The sequence below is a fragment of the Chrysochloris asiatica genome, unplaced genomic scaffold, assembly GCF_000296735.1.
Source record: "Chrysochloris asiatica unplaced genomic scaffold, ChrAsi1.0 scaffold00249, whole genome shotgun sequence".
NCBI lineage: Eukaryota > Metazoa > Chordata > Mammalia > Afrosoricida > Chrysochloridae > Chrysochloris > Chrysochloris asiatica.
In genome coordinates, this window is record NW_006408767.1 from 3,910,408 (window position 1) to 3,928,611 (window position 18,204).

The following is an 18,204-nucleotide window of genomic DNA, read 5'->3' on the forward strand; positions in this document are numbered from 1 at the left end:
CAAAAGGCCAGGGATAGGTGGGGGCCAAAGCATTTTACTGCGGGGGTGAGGACTTTAAATTATTCACTTAAATAAAAATGAGGAAGGAGGGAGTGGTAAGACCCATCACCCTAGCCCCTGGTCCCTCTGTCCATCAGTCCCTCAGATTGGTCCCTCCAGCCAGCAGCTACACAGGCATAGGCATCTCGTTGTACTCATCCACACCCTCCCGTTCATCAAACACTGGCTCCGCCTCATTCGCATCCAGCTGTTGGGGAGGAAGGTGGGTTTCAGGAAGACATTCCCTGGTTGGGACCATTTCTGGTAACTGGGAGGGAGGGGTGGAAAGGAGGATGTTCTTACACATTTCATCTCTCGCTCAGTGAAGATGCGGGTGAGCACCACCATGCGGAGTGGCACTGTGAGGATGAGGATGAAAGGGAAGGCCAGGGAGGCAGCTGTGGACATGACAGCCCAAAGCAGAGCCAGGCAAAGCAGCTGCAGGGCTGTGAACAGGTGCATACGCAGGGTCCGAACCTGGAGAGCAGGAGGGTAGAATAGAGACTGATGAGTCCAGGTTTCTCCAGGAGCCTCCAGCCATAGGCCCTGGAGATGAGGTCCAGGCCCTGACACACCCCAAAAACTCAATGACAAAGGTGGGGAAGGAGGCACCTTGGGTGCTTACCAGAGCCCAGACTGTACAGCACGGACAGTAAATGATGGCTGACTGATAAATGTTGGGGCTGAAGGGTTATTATTCAACCTCGATGGACAGAAACCTGGGATCCTCTAAGAAGGTCTTACCTTCTTGACATAGGTGACATCTGGGTGGTGTTTGGGCGGCATGAGCAGCAGGTGCAGCCGCTCATAAAACTGGATCCCATTAAGGGAGGTAACTCCCATATACAGGAAAATCCCGAAGAGCACTGCCAGTGGTATCTGCCGGAGCAGATCTCCAATGACCATGGAGAGGCCTAGAGGAGACAGGACAAGAAGCATTTAGCTCAGGTTTCCCCTCCTGCCAGGGTTTCCATGGAGAGGTGGGCAAGACACAAACATACCCACAAGCACGGCGACCAGCAGCCCTGTCACTCGCTGCTCCTTGACCTCCTGAATCTTGGGCTTGTCCCCAGGCGCCACAGCCTTGCTCATGACAGTGAGTGCATTGGCATGGGTGACGGAGCGGACAGTGGCAGCAGCCAACCAGGGCAGGCCAAAGAGGGCACAGATGCCACCCATGGCCACAATGAGCAGCAAGTCCAGATGGAAGCCAGAGCCCTTCTGTAGCATGCGCTCCTTCTTGGAGATGATCAGCCTGGGGAGTGAGAGGGCTCCTAAACCATGGTCAGCCCAGGCAGCTGGGCCAATCACTTCCTGTCTATTTGGGACCTGGTACCCTACACCAATGTAGTCACCAGAGAGCCCTGCCAGGCCAGCCTCTACCCTGCCCCCTCACAGCACTCTCAGGCTCACACGTGCTAAGGAACTTTATATACTACCTACAAAATCACATCCAGCAGCCTGTCCTCTAAGGCCTATAGGCTCCACAACTCATTTGGTTTGCATTCCCAGCCTGGCCAGGGGCTCTGTCCCCTCAATACAACCAGGTTATTGGTCCTGTATGTGTAGCCCCTTCACCCACTCACGTGGTGATCTGAGTCTCCATGAAGATAAGAATGAAGACCAGAATAGCAGGCAGCAGACTCGCAACCATCATCCACACGGGGAATGGGGTTGTCACTCCTAGGGGATTGATGACCCAGCCCCTTTTCTCTGGAGCTGTCACCGAGAAACCAGTAGGCACACTCAGCTTCTGCAGAGTAAAAGACAGGATGGGAGAGAGGCAGGATGAATGCCAAGGATACGTTGTGGAAAGACATACTGTCTACTTCACAAGAGGCTCTGGGCTTAGGCAGCCCAGTGCCAGGCAGTGCCTCCTTCCAGTGATACGGTTATGCCTTACCTGCGTGTAGGTGTCCTCAATACTGTAATCCACAAGCACCATGATGAGGATTGCAATGGGCACACCAAAGTCACCGATCACTCGCCGGATCTAAGGGCAAAAACTGCTCAGAGGTCTTCTGTCCCACTGGGGCTAGCCCCTTCCTTGGCTCACCACTTCCTACCTTCACACCCCCACTCCCTCCAGCCTTCAAACCCTCACACCCTACCCGGCCAGGAAAGAACCGGCTGTTCTTGAATTTGCGAAGGAAGAAGGCAATGAAGAAGGTGCCGGCCATGAGCACCAGTGACAGCAGGGCTGTATTGGGCTGGCCTCTGGGCCTCCCCTGCCCAGACTGTGCCGCTGAGCTCCCGTTGCCCGGCCCCAGCGTTGCTTCTGTGACAGTCCATGTGTTATTCTCGCCACTACTGGCGTCTGAGCTGTTGGAGACTGAGCAGCCATGGAGCGGGTGCTCCTGGAAGATCTAGGGAGAGGACCAACAAGATTTCATCAGTGAGCCCAGTCATGGCTCAGCTGTATGCCAGGATGGGGACAGAGCAAGGCAGGGAGACCACAGAGTCAGGCGTGGCACAAGCTTGTTGTTAAGTGCCATCAGGTCGGTTACCATTCATAGTGACCCTGTGTAGGGTTTCTTTAGAGTGACTGGTGGATCTGAACCACCAACCTTGTGGTCAGCAGTCCAGTGCTTATCCTACAGCGCCATACCACGACTCCAGGGCACGAGGTTGTTGTTAAGTGCCAACAAGTTGGGTCCAACTAAAAGCAACCTAGTATAAGGTTCCTGAGGAATGGCTGTGAGTTTGAACCGTCAACCTTAAGGTTCAAACCAACCTTGGGATTCAGTGTTTATCCTCTGGTGCCACATCAGGAGGCAGAGTATAATGTCAGCTTAGTAAAGATGGAGGGGGCGTGGAGAGGGGAAGACTGGAGGGCTACCCTGCTTCAGGAAGACAGGGCAGTATGACTCCAGCTGAACCTTGAAGGGAGAACAGTCTCCTTGTAATCCCATCAAAGGGATATGGGTCTGACACACCCAATTTTGACTAGGGCGATATCCCAGGCCTTTCCTTCTGGGCACTTCTGTACTGTTTGGTATCTAATCAAGCATATGTTAACCCATGTTAATTTGTAAGAGATTGACCTAAAGCCCCATTGTGTGTGCTGGAAGACAGGAAGGTGGTTGGGAGCAGGAGGAAGACCAGGCCCAGTTGGTGGGCTCCATGAGACTACAGCCCCAGGGGAAGTTCTGTGTCAGCCTGGGCTCAAATTCAGAAGTAAGGCTCGAGAGAAGGGAAAGAACTCCACCTGGCTCCCTCTTATCTTGAACCCCCAACAAGTTCTCGGCAGGGCCTGCCCACCTTAACCAGTTTGTAGAAGGTCTCGTAGATGAAGATGAGAGAGATGAGGAAGGCAAAGATCTCCTGGGTGAAACGGGACACAAAGCGCACCAGGAAGCTGCCCTCCAGGGCCACCATGAGTAGGGCCAGAAACACCAGCCAGAAGCCAATCCACACTCGGCCCACCAGGTACTCCAGGTTGTTGCTGCTACAGAACTGGGGTACAAGGGCTCCAATCAGTTCCATAGTCTAGGGAGGGGTGATGAAATAACTGGGGCAGGCCAAAATCTATGGGGCAAATGGAGAATACCTTGGATTCAGGGTTGAGGGAAAAGGAGGGGCAGCCCCAGAGCAGCATTTGGATACCCTGCTGGACCCTCACCGAAAAGAAGGCCTCCTCGAAGACCAGCAGCGGCCCTGAGAAACCGATCACCAACAGCGGCTGAGCCCCCAGCAAGCAGAAGATCACCCCCTGGAGCGCTGTAGACATAATCAGCTCGGACACCCCAATCAGGTCTTGTGTCTTCTCTCCTGATGGCAGAACCAGCCCAAGGTCTGTCAGTCTGTGCCGTGTGGGACCCACCCTCCCACCACTCAAAGCCTCCCTACCAAGTAGTCCACCAAAGGTGATGGCAGGAGACAGGGCAGCAAAGTAGATGAAGATGACAGCCGCCAAGCACTGGGGGTCGAGTGCGTCTCGGAAGTCACTCAGGTAGTGGGGGTAGCGGCGTCGTACATCTCGGATCAAGCCTCCAAAGGGCCGGCCTGTCCGCCGAAGGGGATCATCTTCGGCTGTGTCTACTGGTTCTACCATCTGCAGGAGCGCTGCAACCCAGGCCTCCATCAGCGCCCTGGCAGAGAGCTCTCTCTGCTCCCCAAAGGCAAGGCCACCCCAATCCATCCCCACGGCAGCTCAGCCAGTCCCAGGCCCTGCACTGGCCCGTACCCTTGTCTTGGGCAGACTTGGGCTCCAGCCCGGCCCCGGTGGGCAATAGCCGACCCTGCTCCTCCCGCTTCTTGAGCATCTGGCGCTGGAAGTGAGCGACAGATCGCAGCAGCTCCTCGCCCTGTACCTCGGAGGGCGGCAGCACCACACTGCAGTCCAGAAAGGAGTTGATGGCAGTCAGCAAGTCCTCTCGCTCATCTGCCAGGTAGGCCGCCTCATGGAATTGCTACCAAAGCAAGATCACAGTCAGTGGGTGCACAGGGAGGAGGACAAGAGCCCCAGGAGACCAGATGCTGGGCAAGATGGGTGGGGGGTGAGCTGACCTTGTCGGACATGAGGGTGGAAATTGAGCGGCCAATTTCGTGGTAGTCCATGTTGGCGGTGCTTGGACCCAGCAGCAAAAAGAGGAAGCGCACCGGCACAGGTACCTCAAGAACTGCGTCCAGCTCCACTGCCTCCCGCAGCCGCACAAAGGCCATGGTAGGGCGGGACAGGAACTCCACGCACCCTAGGGAAAAGGGTGTCATGGGCAAGAGCAGGGCAGCAGGGTGGAGGCCCGTGCTTGAAGGCCTGGCAGCCTTGCCCATCGCTGCCACAAGACTCGCCCCACATACCTACAAGTACCACAGTTGCTTCTGCATTCTCTGGAATCTTCTCCAGCAGCTTCAGCTCATGCTTGGATTTGGAGCGAGTGATGCCGGCAGGTGGGACTGGAGGGGGCAGCTCACGCTAGGGGAAGAGGAGAACAGAGCTCAATCCAGTGAGGCCCAGTCCTCCTGTGCACTCCTCAGGCCAGCTCGAAGCCCTGCAGCTAGCCTGCTGCAACCAGGACCAGACCGGGCAGTCATTTCTTCCCCTCACCTCTCGCTCCACTTCCAGCCGAGTCTCAGGTACGCCTCCAATGAGTGGCTCAGTGACATGGGGGTCACTCTCCACCCCGTGGCCATGATGATGACCCAGCAGGGAGCCCAAGGAGCCAGCTGAGATGTTACGAGGGAAGGAGAAATCCTTCTCATCACTTGGGTGGCTGGTGGGGCAGAGGGCAGTGAGGTTAAAAAGGACAGATGAAGAGCGGAGGGCTGGTGACAGGGTTAGCGTGAGGATGAAAAGGACACTTCCTGGGCAGGGCCTCACCTGTGTTTCAGTAGCAGGGCCCGCAGCACATTGGCTCGATCCTCAGCCTTGATCTGGTCTGAGATGACCATCTGCTCCACCACTTGGTGGGCTATGCCAGGCAGTGTCTGCTGGTCCAGGTCCAAAAGCACAGCCCCTGGAATAAGGGCAGCATGGAAGGGCCATGGTCCCCAGATTCAGAAACATGGGCAAGATAGGGAACAGCCAGGTTAAGCAGGGTCTAGACAGCTCTGATCCTGTTCTGCTGCCAGGGCCCAAATTTCATGGTCTTTCTGGCCTCAGTTTCTTCTTATGTCCATCCGCAGAAATATGTATGCTCAATTATCAGAGAAGTGATGAGGCCAACCTCTTCCTCTTCAACTGCCCACTCCCCAGGTGCTCCCCCTGGCTGGTAAAACTCCTCTCTTAGTCACACAGCACATCTCTTAGATGCCCACTCTGGAGTCTAGTTCTGTCCTCTAGAACCAGACACTGACAATCTGCAGTCTGGTCCACATGGTGGCCACATAAAGAGAAATGAAAGCCCCCTAACAAGTTACCATGGCAGCCAATCCTCAAATTCATAAGCAGCCCCAAAGAGCCGAAACAATCTTGCAAAAGAGAAAAATAGAAGGATTTACACTTTCCAATTTCAAAACATACTATATAAAGCTAGAGTGAACAAAGCAGTCTGGTATTGGCATAAAGACAGATATCAATGTAACAGAATTGACAGTGCAGAAATAAACCCATATACCTATGGTCAAATGAGGGAAAAGAATTCAATGCGGGAAAGAAGAGTCTCGTCAACAAACGGTGCTGGGATAACTAGATATTGTTGTTGTTGTTATGTGTCATGGAGTCAGTTCCAACTCACAGCGACCCTGTACAGGATTTCTGAGGCTGTAAATCTTTATGGGAGCAAAACACCTCATCTTTCTCCCACAGAACAGCTGGTAGTTTCGAGTTGCTGACCTTGCGGTTCACAGCCAGATTCATAACCACTACTCTACCAGAGCTCCTTGGGATAACTAGATAGCCAAGTGCAAAAGAATGAAGTTGAATTCATGCCTCACACCATATGTAAAACTTAATACAAAACACATCAAGGACATAATGTACAAACTAAACAAAAAACAAAACGTAAGGGTAATCCTTTGTTGTTGTGTGTTGTTGAGCCACTAGTGAGTCACAGCGACCCTGTATAGGGTTTCTGAGGAGCTGCTGGTGAGCTTGAACCACAGACCTTGCAGTTCAAATGACCTTGCAGGCCAGCTCATTAATCCACAGGGGCACACCAGGTCTCCAAGAGTAATGCTTTAGGACTGACTAAGTTTTAAACAAAACATTCTTGGATATGTGTGGAATCACCTTGCAGAAAAAAGGATTCAACCTGCTCTTTCTGGTTTGAATCCCCGCACACAATTTGCCTTTCCATCCCATATATACCGAATCAGAATCTACATTTTAATAAGATTCCTGGTAATGCTTATGGAATTTTGTTAAAATGCAGATTCTGATTTAGTATTATCTGGGGCAGAAGCATAGATTCTCAGCAAGGGATCAAGCCAAAATGAACCAGTTTGAAGCCCTGGCTGAAAGCTCCTTGGCCTTTGTTCTCGAATGTCTAGCTATACCAACACCTGAGCCTAATGAATGGAGACTCATCAAATCAAGAAGGGCCACCTGTGGCCCACTGCTAGCCAAGATAATGGCCATGTGGAAGGCCAATAAGGGCACTGATCATGGAGGCTCACATGGTATGGGTGGGGACCAGGGACCTCTTTGGAACATGGAAGCTCCATATTGTGACCCTCTCAGACCTCACCCTGTGAGTCTCTTCATTTAGATTCCTTTTTGGTAGAGTAAAACTCTTATCGTAAATACGGCATCTCCTGTGAGCTCGGTGAGTCCTTCCAGCGAGTTCTCGGTCTGCAATGAAGGGAATCATGTGGACTCCTTGGCTGGCAGCTGGTACCGAGGAGGGTAGAGGAAAACCCCAAATTTGGAAAGAGCCCTGGTAGAACTATAAGAGAAGCATTGTACTACTCGTCACAAGGTCAGCAGTTCAAACTCACCAGTCGCTCTGCAGAAGGCTGAGCCTGTCTGCTCCCATAAAGATTTATAGCCTCGAAAACCTTATTCAGGGTTGCTGAGTTGGAATCAACTTAATTGCACTGGGTTTGGTTTTGGTTGGTCTCAAATGGAGGGAACCCATGCGGACTACCAGACCTACAGCCAGTACCCAATGACCCTAGCCACCCAGGGATGAAAGCAAAAAGGGCTGAGTAGACAGTTGGGGTTTGAACTGAACAGAGAAAAGCAGCTGAGACTTCCACAATACACAAGTGAAGTGTGAAGTAGGATGTGTTACCACCACACAATTTGGCATCAAAAGGGGATGATCTTAGTCTCCCCTGTACTGGTTCGCACAACACAAAAAGCAAAAGCAACAAAATTCAACTAAATGGACTTCATTAAAATGAAGAACTTGGGTATCAAAGGACTTATCCAAAACAGTGAAGAGACAACCTATAGTTGGGAGAACATTTGAAGGGGCTTCAATAAGGTCGTGGAAAAATTCGTTTATCTTTAAATTCCATTTTTCCATGAACTTTTTGAACCACTCCTTTCATATTTGATAATCATACATTTGTTAAGGTTTGCTATCCAAAATATAAAAACTCAACAACAAACAACCCAACTTAAAAATGGGCAGGGAACTCAAATAGACATCTCTCCAAGAGATACAAATGGTCAGCATGCAAGTGAAAAGAGTCTCAACACTGTGAGTGCTATTCTTGTTAGCTGCCGTCAAGCAAAGTCTGACTCATGGCAGCCCCATGTATGCAGAATAGAGCTGCACCCGTTCGCCAGGCTTGTCTCCTGAGGCTCCTCGGGATGGGTTTGAACTGTCAACTTTTAGCTAGTGCAATCAGGCACTTAACTATTTGGGAATGCAAATCAAAACCGCAATCAGATACCACTTCACTTCCAACTGTTGTTGTTGTTAAGTGTCATTGAGTCAGTTCTGACTCAAAGCAACCCTGCATAGGGTTTCCAAGGAGCTGCTGGTGAGTTTGAACCACTGACCTTGAGATTCAAACCAACCTCCAGTGTTTATCCTACAGCGCCTCACCAGAATTCCCAAATAGAATAGCTATTAACAGAAAAATAATAAGTGTTGGCAAGGATGTGGAGAAACTGGAACCCTCGTGTATTGCTGGTGGGAACGTAAAATGGTACAGCCACTGTGGAAACAGTATTATTAAATACAGAATTACAATATGATCCAGCAAGATACATGTACACCAATGTTCACTACAGCACTTTTCACAATAACCAAAAGGCAGGAACAACCTAAGTGGATAAACAAAATGTGGTTCAGAGCTATAATAAAATACTGCTCAGCCATAAAGAACAGTGAAGTCTTGACACATGTTATGACGTGGATGAGTTTTGAAATCATCATGCTGAGCGAAATCAATCAGTCACAAATGAACAAATATTGTAGATATTTGTAGAGAGTGTATAGAGAATAATGTTTATTATTGGTTACCAGGGTCAGGAGGGAGGAGCAAATGGGGGGTCATTAACTAAAGGGGACTAGATTCTGTTTGGGGTGATGACAAATTTTTATAAAAAGATAAAAGTTGCACAGCATGGTAAATGTGATTAATGTCACTGAATTGTGTATTTAATAGTGGTTGAGAAAGCAATTATTTTGTGAAATATATTTTATCATGATCATATTAAAAAAAAAAAAAAAAAGTTACCAGGGCATTTACCAGCAAGGTCACCTTTCAAGAATACAGAACCAAAGAACACAGAAAACCAAAAAGCTCCGAACAGAAAGGAGAGAGATCACGAAGCCTTGTGATAAAGCTCTTGCACTTTGGCACCTAACCTCCAGACATGTCCTCAAGCCTCAGTCAGAGCCTATTTATTCTCAGTTTGGAAACAATTCTAACATGAGGTTTTTTTAGCCCTTGTCTGCTTTAATACAGGCCTTTGACAGCTATAGGGCGGGAGTGAAAAGCAAAACGGGAAACAAGCAAATAGCAGAAACATCAGATGCAAGGGCTCGAAAGCCCTGCAGCTGTTGGCCATTTAGTGTAGTTTAAACAGTCCTACAGGTTAGATCACATTCTTCAGAGTCTTCCTAAAATGGCCATGAGGCCTGATAAGCATCTCAGAGCAGTCTCCATTCAAACTATTTAAAAATGTTAGCATCAACTTCAGTCATCTGAAAATACTCAGAAGAAGTTGTCTGCTGAAAGTGCTAGATAAAAAGATTCGTGTGACTCCTGCTCTGAAATCACCCAACATCAGACCCTGACCAGCAGGCCAGGTGTCTCCTGGATGAAGCTAACGTTATGCACCATGTTGCACAATACAAATCTGGGGGGCGTTTGGCCATTTGGTCCTCAGAGGATAGAGTTTAGGAGCATGGAACGTCCTGGGGAGAAGATTGGCAGGAGGTGAAAAGGGTAGTACATACATAGGGCACTTACCGTGGGCCAGTGTCCGGCGAAGCTCCAGGAGACTTCGAAAGGACAGGGAGGCCACATGAGGTTTCCCCCAGCGCTCTGTCTCTTCCTCTACATCCTCCTCAAATTTGATCCAGCGAGCCGTCTCCCGCCACTGAGGTTCTTGGTTTTTGTCCAATAGCAGCTCATTTAGCTCTACAAATACCTTAGGGTGAGATAAGAGGGCCTATGTCAGGATGTAGAGCCAGAAGGGGTCCCCAGAGATTGGTCCCTGAGAGAGTAGCAGGGACAGGGTAGAACCCTGGAAAGCACAGCACAGTACACACTGCAGAAGCTCAGCTGTCTAAAGGCCCAGGGGATCTTGGGCAAGTCACTAACCAATCTGAGGCTTAGTTTCCCTTATCTGTAAAATGGGGCTAATAATACTCAAAGGGCTGTTTTGAGAATTAAAAGAAAAACTCTTCTTTTAATTATAAAAAGTGTATATTGAATAGACCAGGGTCCTATATATATACTTGAGGGAACGTCACAAAGTCTGTGAAAAAAAATGAACTTTCTGAATCCCCTTGTGTCTGATTCCAATTAATATGCATTCAAGGACTGGAAAAACTAATTGAGAATAGCAGAAGAGTCATTACCTCTTAGGGACACTGACTGGGAAGAGGCATGAAAGAACTTTCTTTGTGTTGGAAATGCTCTGTATCTTGGTCTAGGTCGTAGTTATCCATGTGTATTTACAGGTCTAAAACCTCACTGAACTGTGTGCACGTAACACAAATGCACTTTATTCTGTCTGCTACACCTCAATAGAAAGGTGAAGAAGTACAATGGAGGGAACAGGGCTTAGGACCACAGGCCTATACCAATACCTACAAAGGTAGGTAAGTCACTGAGTAACTTGGTCAAGTCATGGCACCTGCTTACTGGTGGGTACCCTCTGTGCTGCCATCTTCACAGACTGTTGGGAAGTTTAAATAAGAGCACCAAGATGACTGGACTTTGAAAAACAAAACGCAGTGCTATAAAAAGCCACCACAAGCTCATTTGTTCAAATCAGAAAATGGAACCTCCTCTTCAAACACCTCACTGCCCTCTACCAGAAAATGGTCATGATACACAAGTCAACAATGGCCAAGCCATGAAGGGTGCCCTCTTACATGTGGTGCTATTGTACAGTGTACTACCACTAATGGCAACCCTGTGAAAAGATCCCAGCTTGTCTGAGAGGTAGGCAGAAGGGGCTCGTGGGGACTAGAGGGAAAAGGGGATAATAGAAGCAGAGAACAATACCTCATGGGGCTTGTGGGGTGGCCGGGGCCGGGCCCGGGGTGTGGGGCCAGGCTCCCTCCCTTCCCGGCTGCCAGGCACAGATCCCTTGGCATTCTTCCGCACCAAGTGCCGCCTCACACCAGGAACATCCTCAAACCGATGACCTGTGGTGAAGAATTGGGATTTGGATCATGGTCTCCCCTTTTTGCTTCCCCCTTTCCCCACCAACACTGGGTTTGGCCCAGGCTCCAGCACTCACTCTTCATGAGGTCTAGGTCAGCCGTGGCCAGAGTCTGGGCCTCACTCTCATCCGTGGGGACACGGGGCAGCAGCGCCTGCTCGGCCCCAGTCATGCTCCCAATGCGCCTCCTCTCCTGCAGGTTGTAGCTCCGATGCCCTGGCTGGGCTTTGGTCAGGGAACGCCCTGAGGCACCCCCGTCGTCACCCCCTGCTGTGCCACTGGCCACTGTTACCACCTCTTCCACCACGGCTCTGGATAGACAGAGCAGCTGTTAGCCAAACTAAGTCAGCCTCCTCTCCATGATCAGCAGCCGGTGCAGGGGAACCAGGAATGGGATCACATCAGACCAAGCCCCTCCTGGTTCCCCAATCTTGGGCACTATGCATGTAGAAACGGACTGCCAAGACTTAAATCCTGACTGTACTCTTTACTGGCTGTGCAACCCTGAGCAATCACTCAAAGCATCTCTGAACATATTAAATTCCTCACCAGAAAAATGCAGTGATGCCCAGTCTCATGGGATGCTGGGAGAGGTGAGATTCTGGAAAAGTACCCAGTATCAAGCCTGGCTCATCACAGATGCTCCTGAGCCTTAGTCCCCTTGGCCCTTCCCTGCTCCTTCCTGCCCAGGCGTACCTCTTCCCAGCAGGCTTAGGAGACTCACAGAGTCCACATCTTTAATTAAATGGAATGAAGGGTACGAAACTGGGCCTTTGAAAGTGTAGCTACCTTACCCTAGTAAGAAAGCTATTAACTCCTTGTCTCTTACAAATACTTACATCTTCTACTCCTTTTTCCCGAACTAGAACCACTTCTCTTTCTCACTGCCATCCCAAGAGTATACCAGTGTCTACCATTGAATCACTTCTAAACTCTCTCCCCAGCATCTAAAGCCTCCCTAATCTCCAAACTCAAGCCCCCAGGCTTTCTCTGTGCACACTATCACTCAATGCCCTTGTTTCATTGTGCCAGCTCAACATATCTGATGCACTTTTGTAATGCTGCCACCCCACTAGGCTCTGGCCCACAGTGAGAGTCCAAGTTCTTTGTATACCACATTCTCCCAGCAGGCCTGGGCAGTCTCAAGTCCTTCACTTCTCCAAAGTCCTTCCCACAGCCTGGTACCCAGATAAACACCAAGTATGGGACAGGGCTGACTTTGAGATCTAGTTCAAAGTGATTTCCTCCAGGAAGCCTTCTCTGGTTCACACTCCTACACACCAATACCACTGGTGCTTGAATCAGGTTGTTTGACAAAATAACCTGTTCTAGTGCCACTTCACGTGTCTACAGTTGGTTTCTAACTAAAGTGCATTGGCAATTCCCCAGGAACAAGGAGAGGGTCTCCCTCCTATTCCTCTCAAATCCTTGGGGCCCCAGAGGGTTCTTGGAGGTCAGTCAGTCCAATCCCTCTGCTCCAATGATGGAGGCTGCTCTATCAGAGCCCCAGTGAGGGGCACGGGGAAGGGAAGCAGCAGTCTCTATTCTGTTTCAGGCTAAATACTTAGAGCCTTCATTCACACCAGTCTCTTGAATCACTATCACCCTGTGAGAAAGGTCTATTGTTCTTGGTTTACAGACAAGCAAACTAAGGCTCTAAGAGGTTAAGTTTTGTGCACAAATTATTAGTATGAGGCAGAACTGGGATTTGCACCCCAGTCTCTGACTATAATGCTCGTGTTCTTCCCCACATCCCTACACATCCCTGCCGGGGAACACCTGCTAACTGAAAGGTAGCATACTTACCCAGCCTGGGCCCCCTTGGTAGCACAAGGAGTTGCTTCCTGGTGGGCCAGTGGTGGAGGGGGAGAGGGACTAGTCATTTCTGCCTTCCGGTCAGCATTATCATCCTCCTGGAGGAAAAACTATAGCAGGGACCAAATGTGAGCAGGCCAAACCAAGCCAGAGACCCTGCAGACAGCACCCAGGGGTCTTTGCCTCCACTAACCTGTACCAAAGAGGGTGTGGAGGTAGGGGATGATGGCTGGGCAAGTGGCCGGACCCCCTCAGCCTCACTGGTCTCATCCTCATCTTCCTCACCCTCCTCGATAGTAGGGGTTTCCCCAGTGGGGGAGGCTCCAGGACGCCTTCGAGGTTTCCGTCCTGGGCCCTGAGGTGTCTTGCGGCGGCGGGCATCCGGAGGCAGGTGAGTAGACAATGGGTGATGGATGTGGTGGGAGGACTGACGGTGGTCTGAAGAAGGGGGGAGACTTGGCTATGAGCAGATACAACTTCCTTCCCCCTGCCATCCTGGCCTGTAGCCCCAGTCCCTCCCACCAGGACCCCAGCCCCTTCCTTGCACACTCCCTGCAGTTCCTCTCACACTCAAAGTCTTCCTCCCCATAGCTGCGGCCTGGCTCTTCTCCTCCTCGAGACCCAGCCTCCTGTAGGATTTCCTCAAACCGCTCCACACCCAGGGTGCGGTGAAGTTCATCTTCCTCCTGCTCAGGGAAGCCAGGTGTCCCAGGGCTTAAGCTCTCTGGCTCTGGCTGGGAGGAAGAAGGGGTACACAAAACACACAGGGACTCACCAAAAGTCATACCGCCAAGCCCCATTCTACTCAGTGACCCAGGAAGCACCCAGCTTAAAGGACCTGCTGTGAAATCTGCACACTGGCTGTAGTGTGAGTCTTCACACTAGAGCTGAGAGGGAACAAACTCCCTTTGGCTAGGAGTTCAGCTACTAAGCTTTTCAAAAAGTAACTTCTACAGGCAAGCTAAGTGACTGGACTCACCAGAGTCAAAATTTAAACCTATTGCTTCCTGGAGTGGTAGCAGCTTCTACACTTCAACGTGCTGGTAGAGCCCATGCTCACCGGTTCACCACAGAATTACAGCCTGAGGAGGCCCAAGCGGGTCCCTGAGGCCGGTCTCTCAGCCAGCTCCCTCGCACCACCCCCCTCCCCCGCCCCCATTCCCCCACCTGAGTCATCCTGCGGGAGTGGAGCACCGGCCAGCAGAGGCTGGGCAGCAGCTGCGGTGGTGGTAGTGACGGCGGCGGCGGCAGAGGGAGGCAGCAGCAGCAATAGCAGCACTTGGGGACAGCTCACTCTAGCTATCAGTCTAGCTATCGGCCTGCTGGCTGCCTAGCCCCTGAGGCTTTGGTCCAGCCCCACCACCCACCCCCTGCTGATCACGGCTCCAGGCACCGCCAAATATTTGTTCAGGAGCTTCTGGACCTGAAGGGCATCTCAGGGATCTTCAAGGGCAGGGGTATGGAGCCCCCTCCGTGGCAGTGCCAGCTGCTAGAGCCAGGAAGAGCAAGGGGAGGAGGGGAGGGAAGAAGGGCGGGTCTTGGGGAGGCACCAAGGTGGGGACAGGAGTGGCAGGGATATTGGATTTAAGGTAGGAATCTGAGGGTTTGTTTCGGACTTTGGAGGGGACAGCTCCTGACTGGTCCATTGCTCCAGTTCTACTCGGTCCCTCCAAGAGCTCAGCCCTTCTCCCCATAAGCAGCTCTTCTGGAGCAAGGACATAGCAAAGGGGCAGGGAGCGAGTGCAGGGACTAGCCCAGGAGCAGGGAAGGGGGGGGGTCTCGAACCCCTCGCACCTGAGGCCGCAAGAGGAAGTCCATGACCGGCAGGGGTGAACCTGGGAAGGAGGGGGAGGGGACTTGTCTTGTCCCTTCCCAATCACGTGCCAGGCTGAGCCAAAGTGACCAATAACTGGGCTGATTGTGGCACCTGGTTAATCTTTAGATTCCCAGGAAAAGTCGAGCGGGGGACACGTGGGGCGGTGGCCACGTGGGGGGCTGGGAGGGACGGGCCTAAGTAGCACGTGGGGTGGAAGGGGCGGGGCCAGCAGCTCAAAGCACTACACCCAGAACAAGAGAAAGCGGTTTCTAAGGGTAGACAGAACAACGGGTTGCCAGATTAGGGTCCCAGGGTTCCCAGAGTTCCTCCCCTGCTGAGGCTAAACACACACCTTCAGGTAAAAAGAGCCTCAACTTCTTTCCCCAGGCTGGAAGTCCCGATCCCTATCCCTACCACAATCCATACAGAGTTAGAGCAGAGCATGTCCTTGACTGCAGTGTTCCCTCCCACTTATGCTGCTGCCCCCTCCCACTCCCACTCCCGTCCTTTCCCACCGCCTCATTCACACACATACATACTTGCGGGCCACATCCGACTCTGGCCCTTGTCTGAGCCCTGTCAGGAGGACAGGTGGGGCGGCTAATGTCTGGCCAGGCACTGGAGGGCGACTGTGTAATACTCACTATGCGGAAAGAGTCTGCGCCCAAGGCGGGGCGCCGGGGGCCGCTGCTCATGGCGGAATCTTAGCCCTTTTCGCTGTCGCTGCTGCTTTCAGGGCAATAGGGCGGCGGCATAACCTGTATGGAAGAGAACCAGTCACCAAGGAGAGGCGTCAGATTTGAAAGTGCCCAGTCCTGCGAGGGCTATGTGGAGAGGCTTTGCCAATGACCACATGAGTCTTATTGCTATGTCCGGACCTTCTGGACTATGAAGGGCCTTGGAGTGGTCCTTAGAGGTGGAAAGAGCAAAGAAGATAATTGCTTATAGGAAGCAAAGAGAAGTAAAAAGAGAGAGGTGGAGAGGACTGAGGGCAAGGAGACCCACAAAAGGCGCCAAGATGAAGCAGAGTGAGGAGGAAGGACAGAGGTGGAAAAGGGTGCAAAAAAAAGGACAGCAAGGAGACTAGGCCCAGCACTGGAGAAAGCGCAACAGAGCCCAGGCAGGAAGAGATAAAGAGCAGGGAAAGAAACTAAGAACCCAAGGGAAAGGCCAGGCCAGGAACAGGAACATTTGGTTGAGGTTCTGAAGATGCAAACTGGAAAAGGGGACTGAGATGACAGGAGGTTGTGGGGGGTGAGACACTGAGTGCAGTAGAGATGGTGACGGAGGTAAAGGTAGGGCAGCTGCCCAGACAGAAAGGAGAGGGCAAGAGTCAAAAAAAAAGAACTAGAGAGCTGCTAGGAACACTGGGTTTAGATGGCAGAACTACCCCTGCGGAGGGCCCCCTCCTGGGGCTCTGTGTAGGGTCTGTGGGGGAGAGGGGAGGAGACTAATTTAACTCACTCAGTGGGAGGAAGAAAGGGTCACCCCCATGGCCACAGGCTGGACAGTTTTATACTGGGGGAGGGGCACGTGATGGGCTGGGAGGGGTGGACACAGAAACCCTGGGGAAAGAGGTGTGAGGGAGCAGGACCGGTCTCCATCCCTCCCCTCCCCTAGCCTGGGGAAGGAAAATCTGAGTGGCTGGACTGACACCCTCCTGACCATGACTGTAGGGTTGAAAGGGTATGGAGAATGGGGAGGGCAGAAAGGCAGCTAAGGTTTGAAAACCCAATCAGTGCAAATCAGAGTACTCATTCAGAGTGGGGCAAACTCGGGGGGTGGGGTGGGGCTCCTGATCCTAAGCCTCTCATACGGTAGAAATACAGTATATTTTGTTGGAGGACGGTTGCCCTATTTAGGGCTACATACATTGGAAGGGTCAAATAATATTGGTCTGGGATGGGGTCAGTCCAGAGTGGGGAGCCTGGGGCAACACATTCCTGGCAAGCCTGTAACTCAGCTGACCACTCTCCTCACCTCCCTCTCAGCAGGCCTTCAGCCAGGGCACGTCTGTCCAGTATGGGGGAGAGGTGCACAGGCCTGGGGGTAAGGGGCAGGCACCAGCCTGGGAAGGGTGTGGGGAGAATGTCTGTCCAGAGCACCTGCAGATGCCCCGCCCCCACTACAGGCTGTGCCCTCAATGTGCTCCTCCACCAACCCTTCCTCCTTCTACTCCCCCTATCCCCACCCCACCCCCGCCTTTGGAGAACACAAAGCAGCTTCTGTCCAGAGCATCGGTGCCGGTGCCGATAATCCGGGGTGGGGGCACATTCCCGGGACCAGCCCGAACCCGCCTGGAGGATTAGCATCTCTCCCCCGGCCCAGGGATTAGCACCCCTGACCCCCACTTGGGCATTAACCACCCCATCCCCAAATGAGTTTGTACATTCCACAACTCTTCTAAGTGAGGCTGGTAGGAGGAAAAGGATAAAATGGACCTTGAATTTCTAGCAGCACTGTTCCCCCGCCCCACAACACCCAGCACAGACACCCCACCCAGACAAACCGGTCCCCAAGGAGTTAGGTTCCACTCCAGGTTTGTCTTGCTCATTCCCACTTAGCTGCACCCTCTTCAAGCTGACCCCTTGTCCTAACCTGATCTGCCACCCCCCTTTACGCGGCTCCGCCTCCCAACCTGGAGGTCGGGGGCGGAAGCCTCCAGCAACCCCCAAGCTAAGTGCCCAGAACGGACCTGAAGGATAATGTAGGGGGTCGCAAGGGAGGGGTGACATCTGGGATCCACCAAGTCAGGAAAGTTGGCGAAGCCTTCTTGAGACTAACCCCTCCTGGTGGCAGGGGGCATGGCAATCGAGTTTCAGGGAACTCTAAGCACCGAGCCCTGGGGATTCCAGCTTCCGACCCATACTGTTTGGTTCCCCATCCTTCTCCCCAAGACCTGGTTCCCCGTACCCCAGTCTCCGCCCTTTTCTCTACATCCACTCCCTCCCCACCCGGAGTCCCGGGTTCCCCCTTTCCCTCTCCCTCGCTTCCTCCCACCGCGGCCCAGGCCCTCCCCCGCCACCTCTTCTCCACTTACCCGCTAGCTGTGGACTTCGTTCTCCCGGGGTCTCAGGGACTTTCCCCCTTCTCGGGCTCCCCCGCGCGCTCCCGACAACGCCCCCGTGCCCACCCCGGGGCGCGCCCCCGCCGTTTCCAACTTCTTGCAACTCAACTTTCCCCCGCGCCACGGGCAAGCCAGCCCCCTGCGTGCGCGCCCCTCGGCGCACGTGCGCGGCACCGCCGGATGGGGGCGGGGAGGGACCGGCGCAGAAGCGCGCTCCCAGGCACTGTC

At 52.4% G+C, this 18,204-nt stretch overlaps 1 protein-coding gene across 2 annotated transcripts; it reads right to left on the reverse strand.

The window, feature by feature from the left end:
* Window positions 1-14: 14 nt before the first annotated feature.
* SLC4A2 (solute carrier family 4 (anion exchanger), member 2) lies at window positions 15-18,139 on the reverse strand. 2 transcript variants are annotated; one of them, XM_006873688.1, is made up of 23 exons: window positions 17,950-18,139; window positions 15,554-15,667; window positions 13,662-13,827; window positions 13,287-13,531; window positions 13,085-13,203; window positions 11,357-11,589; window positions 11,119-11,261; window positions 9,853-10,033; window positions 5,360-5,495; window positions 5,087-5,252; window positions 4,840-4,954; window positions 4,549-4,733; window positions 4,226-4,451; window positions 3,889-4,104; window positions 3,662-3,810; window positions 3,301-3,495; window positions 2,151-2,405; window positions 1,943-2,032; window positions 1,626-1,792; window positions 1,041-1,294; window positions 784-953; window positions 343-516; window positions 15-247 (listed from the first exon to the last, which is right to left on the reverse strand). In XM_006873688.1, the coding sequence occupies exons 2-23, from the start codon at window positions 15,602-15,604 to the stop codon at window positions 167-169; spliced, it is 3,717 nt and encodes a 1,238-aa protein (XP_006873750.1). In that variant the 5' UTR covers window positions 15,605-15,667; window positions 17,950-18,139; the 3' UTR covers window positions 15-166. The 2 variants fall into 2 exon arrangements, with proteins under 2 accessions (XP_006873750.1, XP_006873751.1); XM_006873689.1 differs by lacking the exons at window positions 15,554-15,667; window positions 17,950-18,139 and adding an exon at window positions 14,888-14,995.
* Window positions 18,140-18,204: the final 65 nt, after the last annotated feature.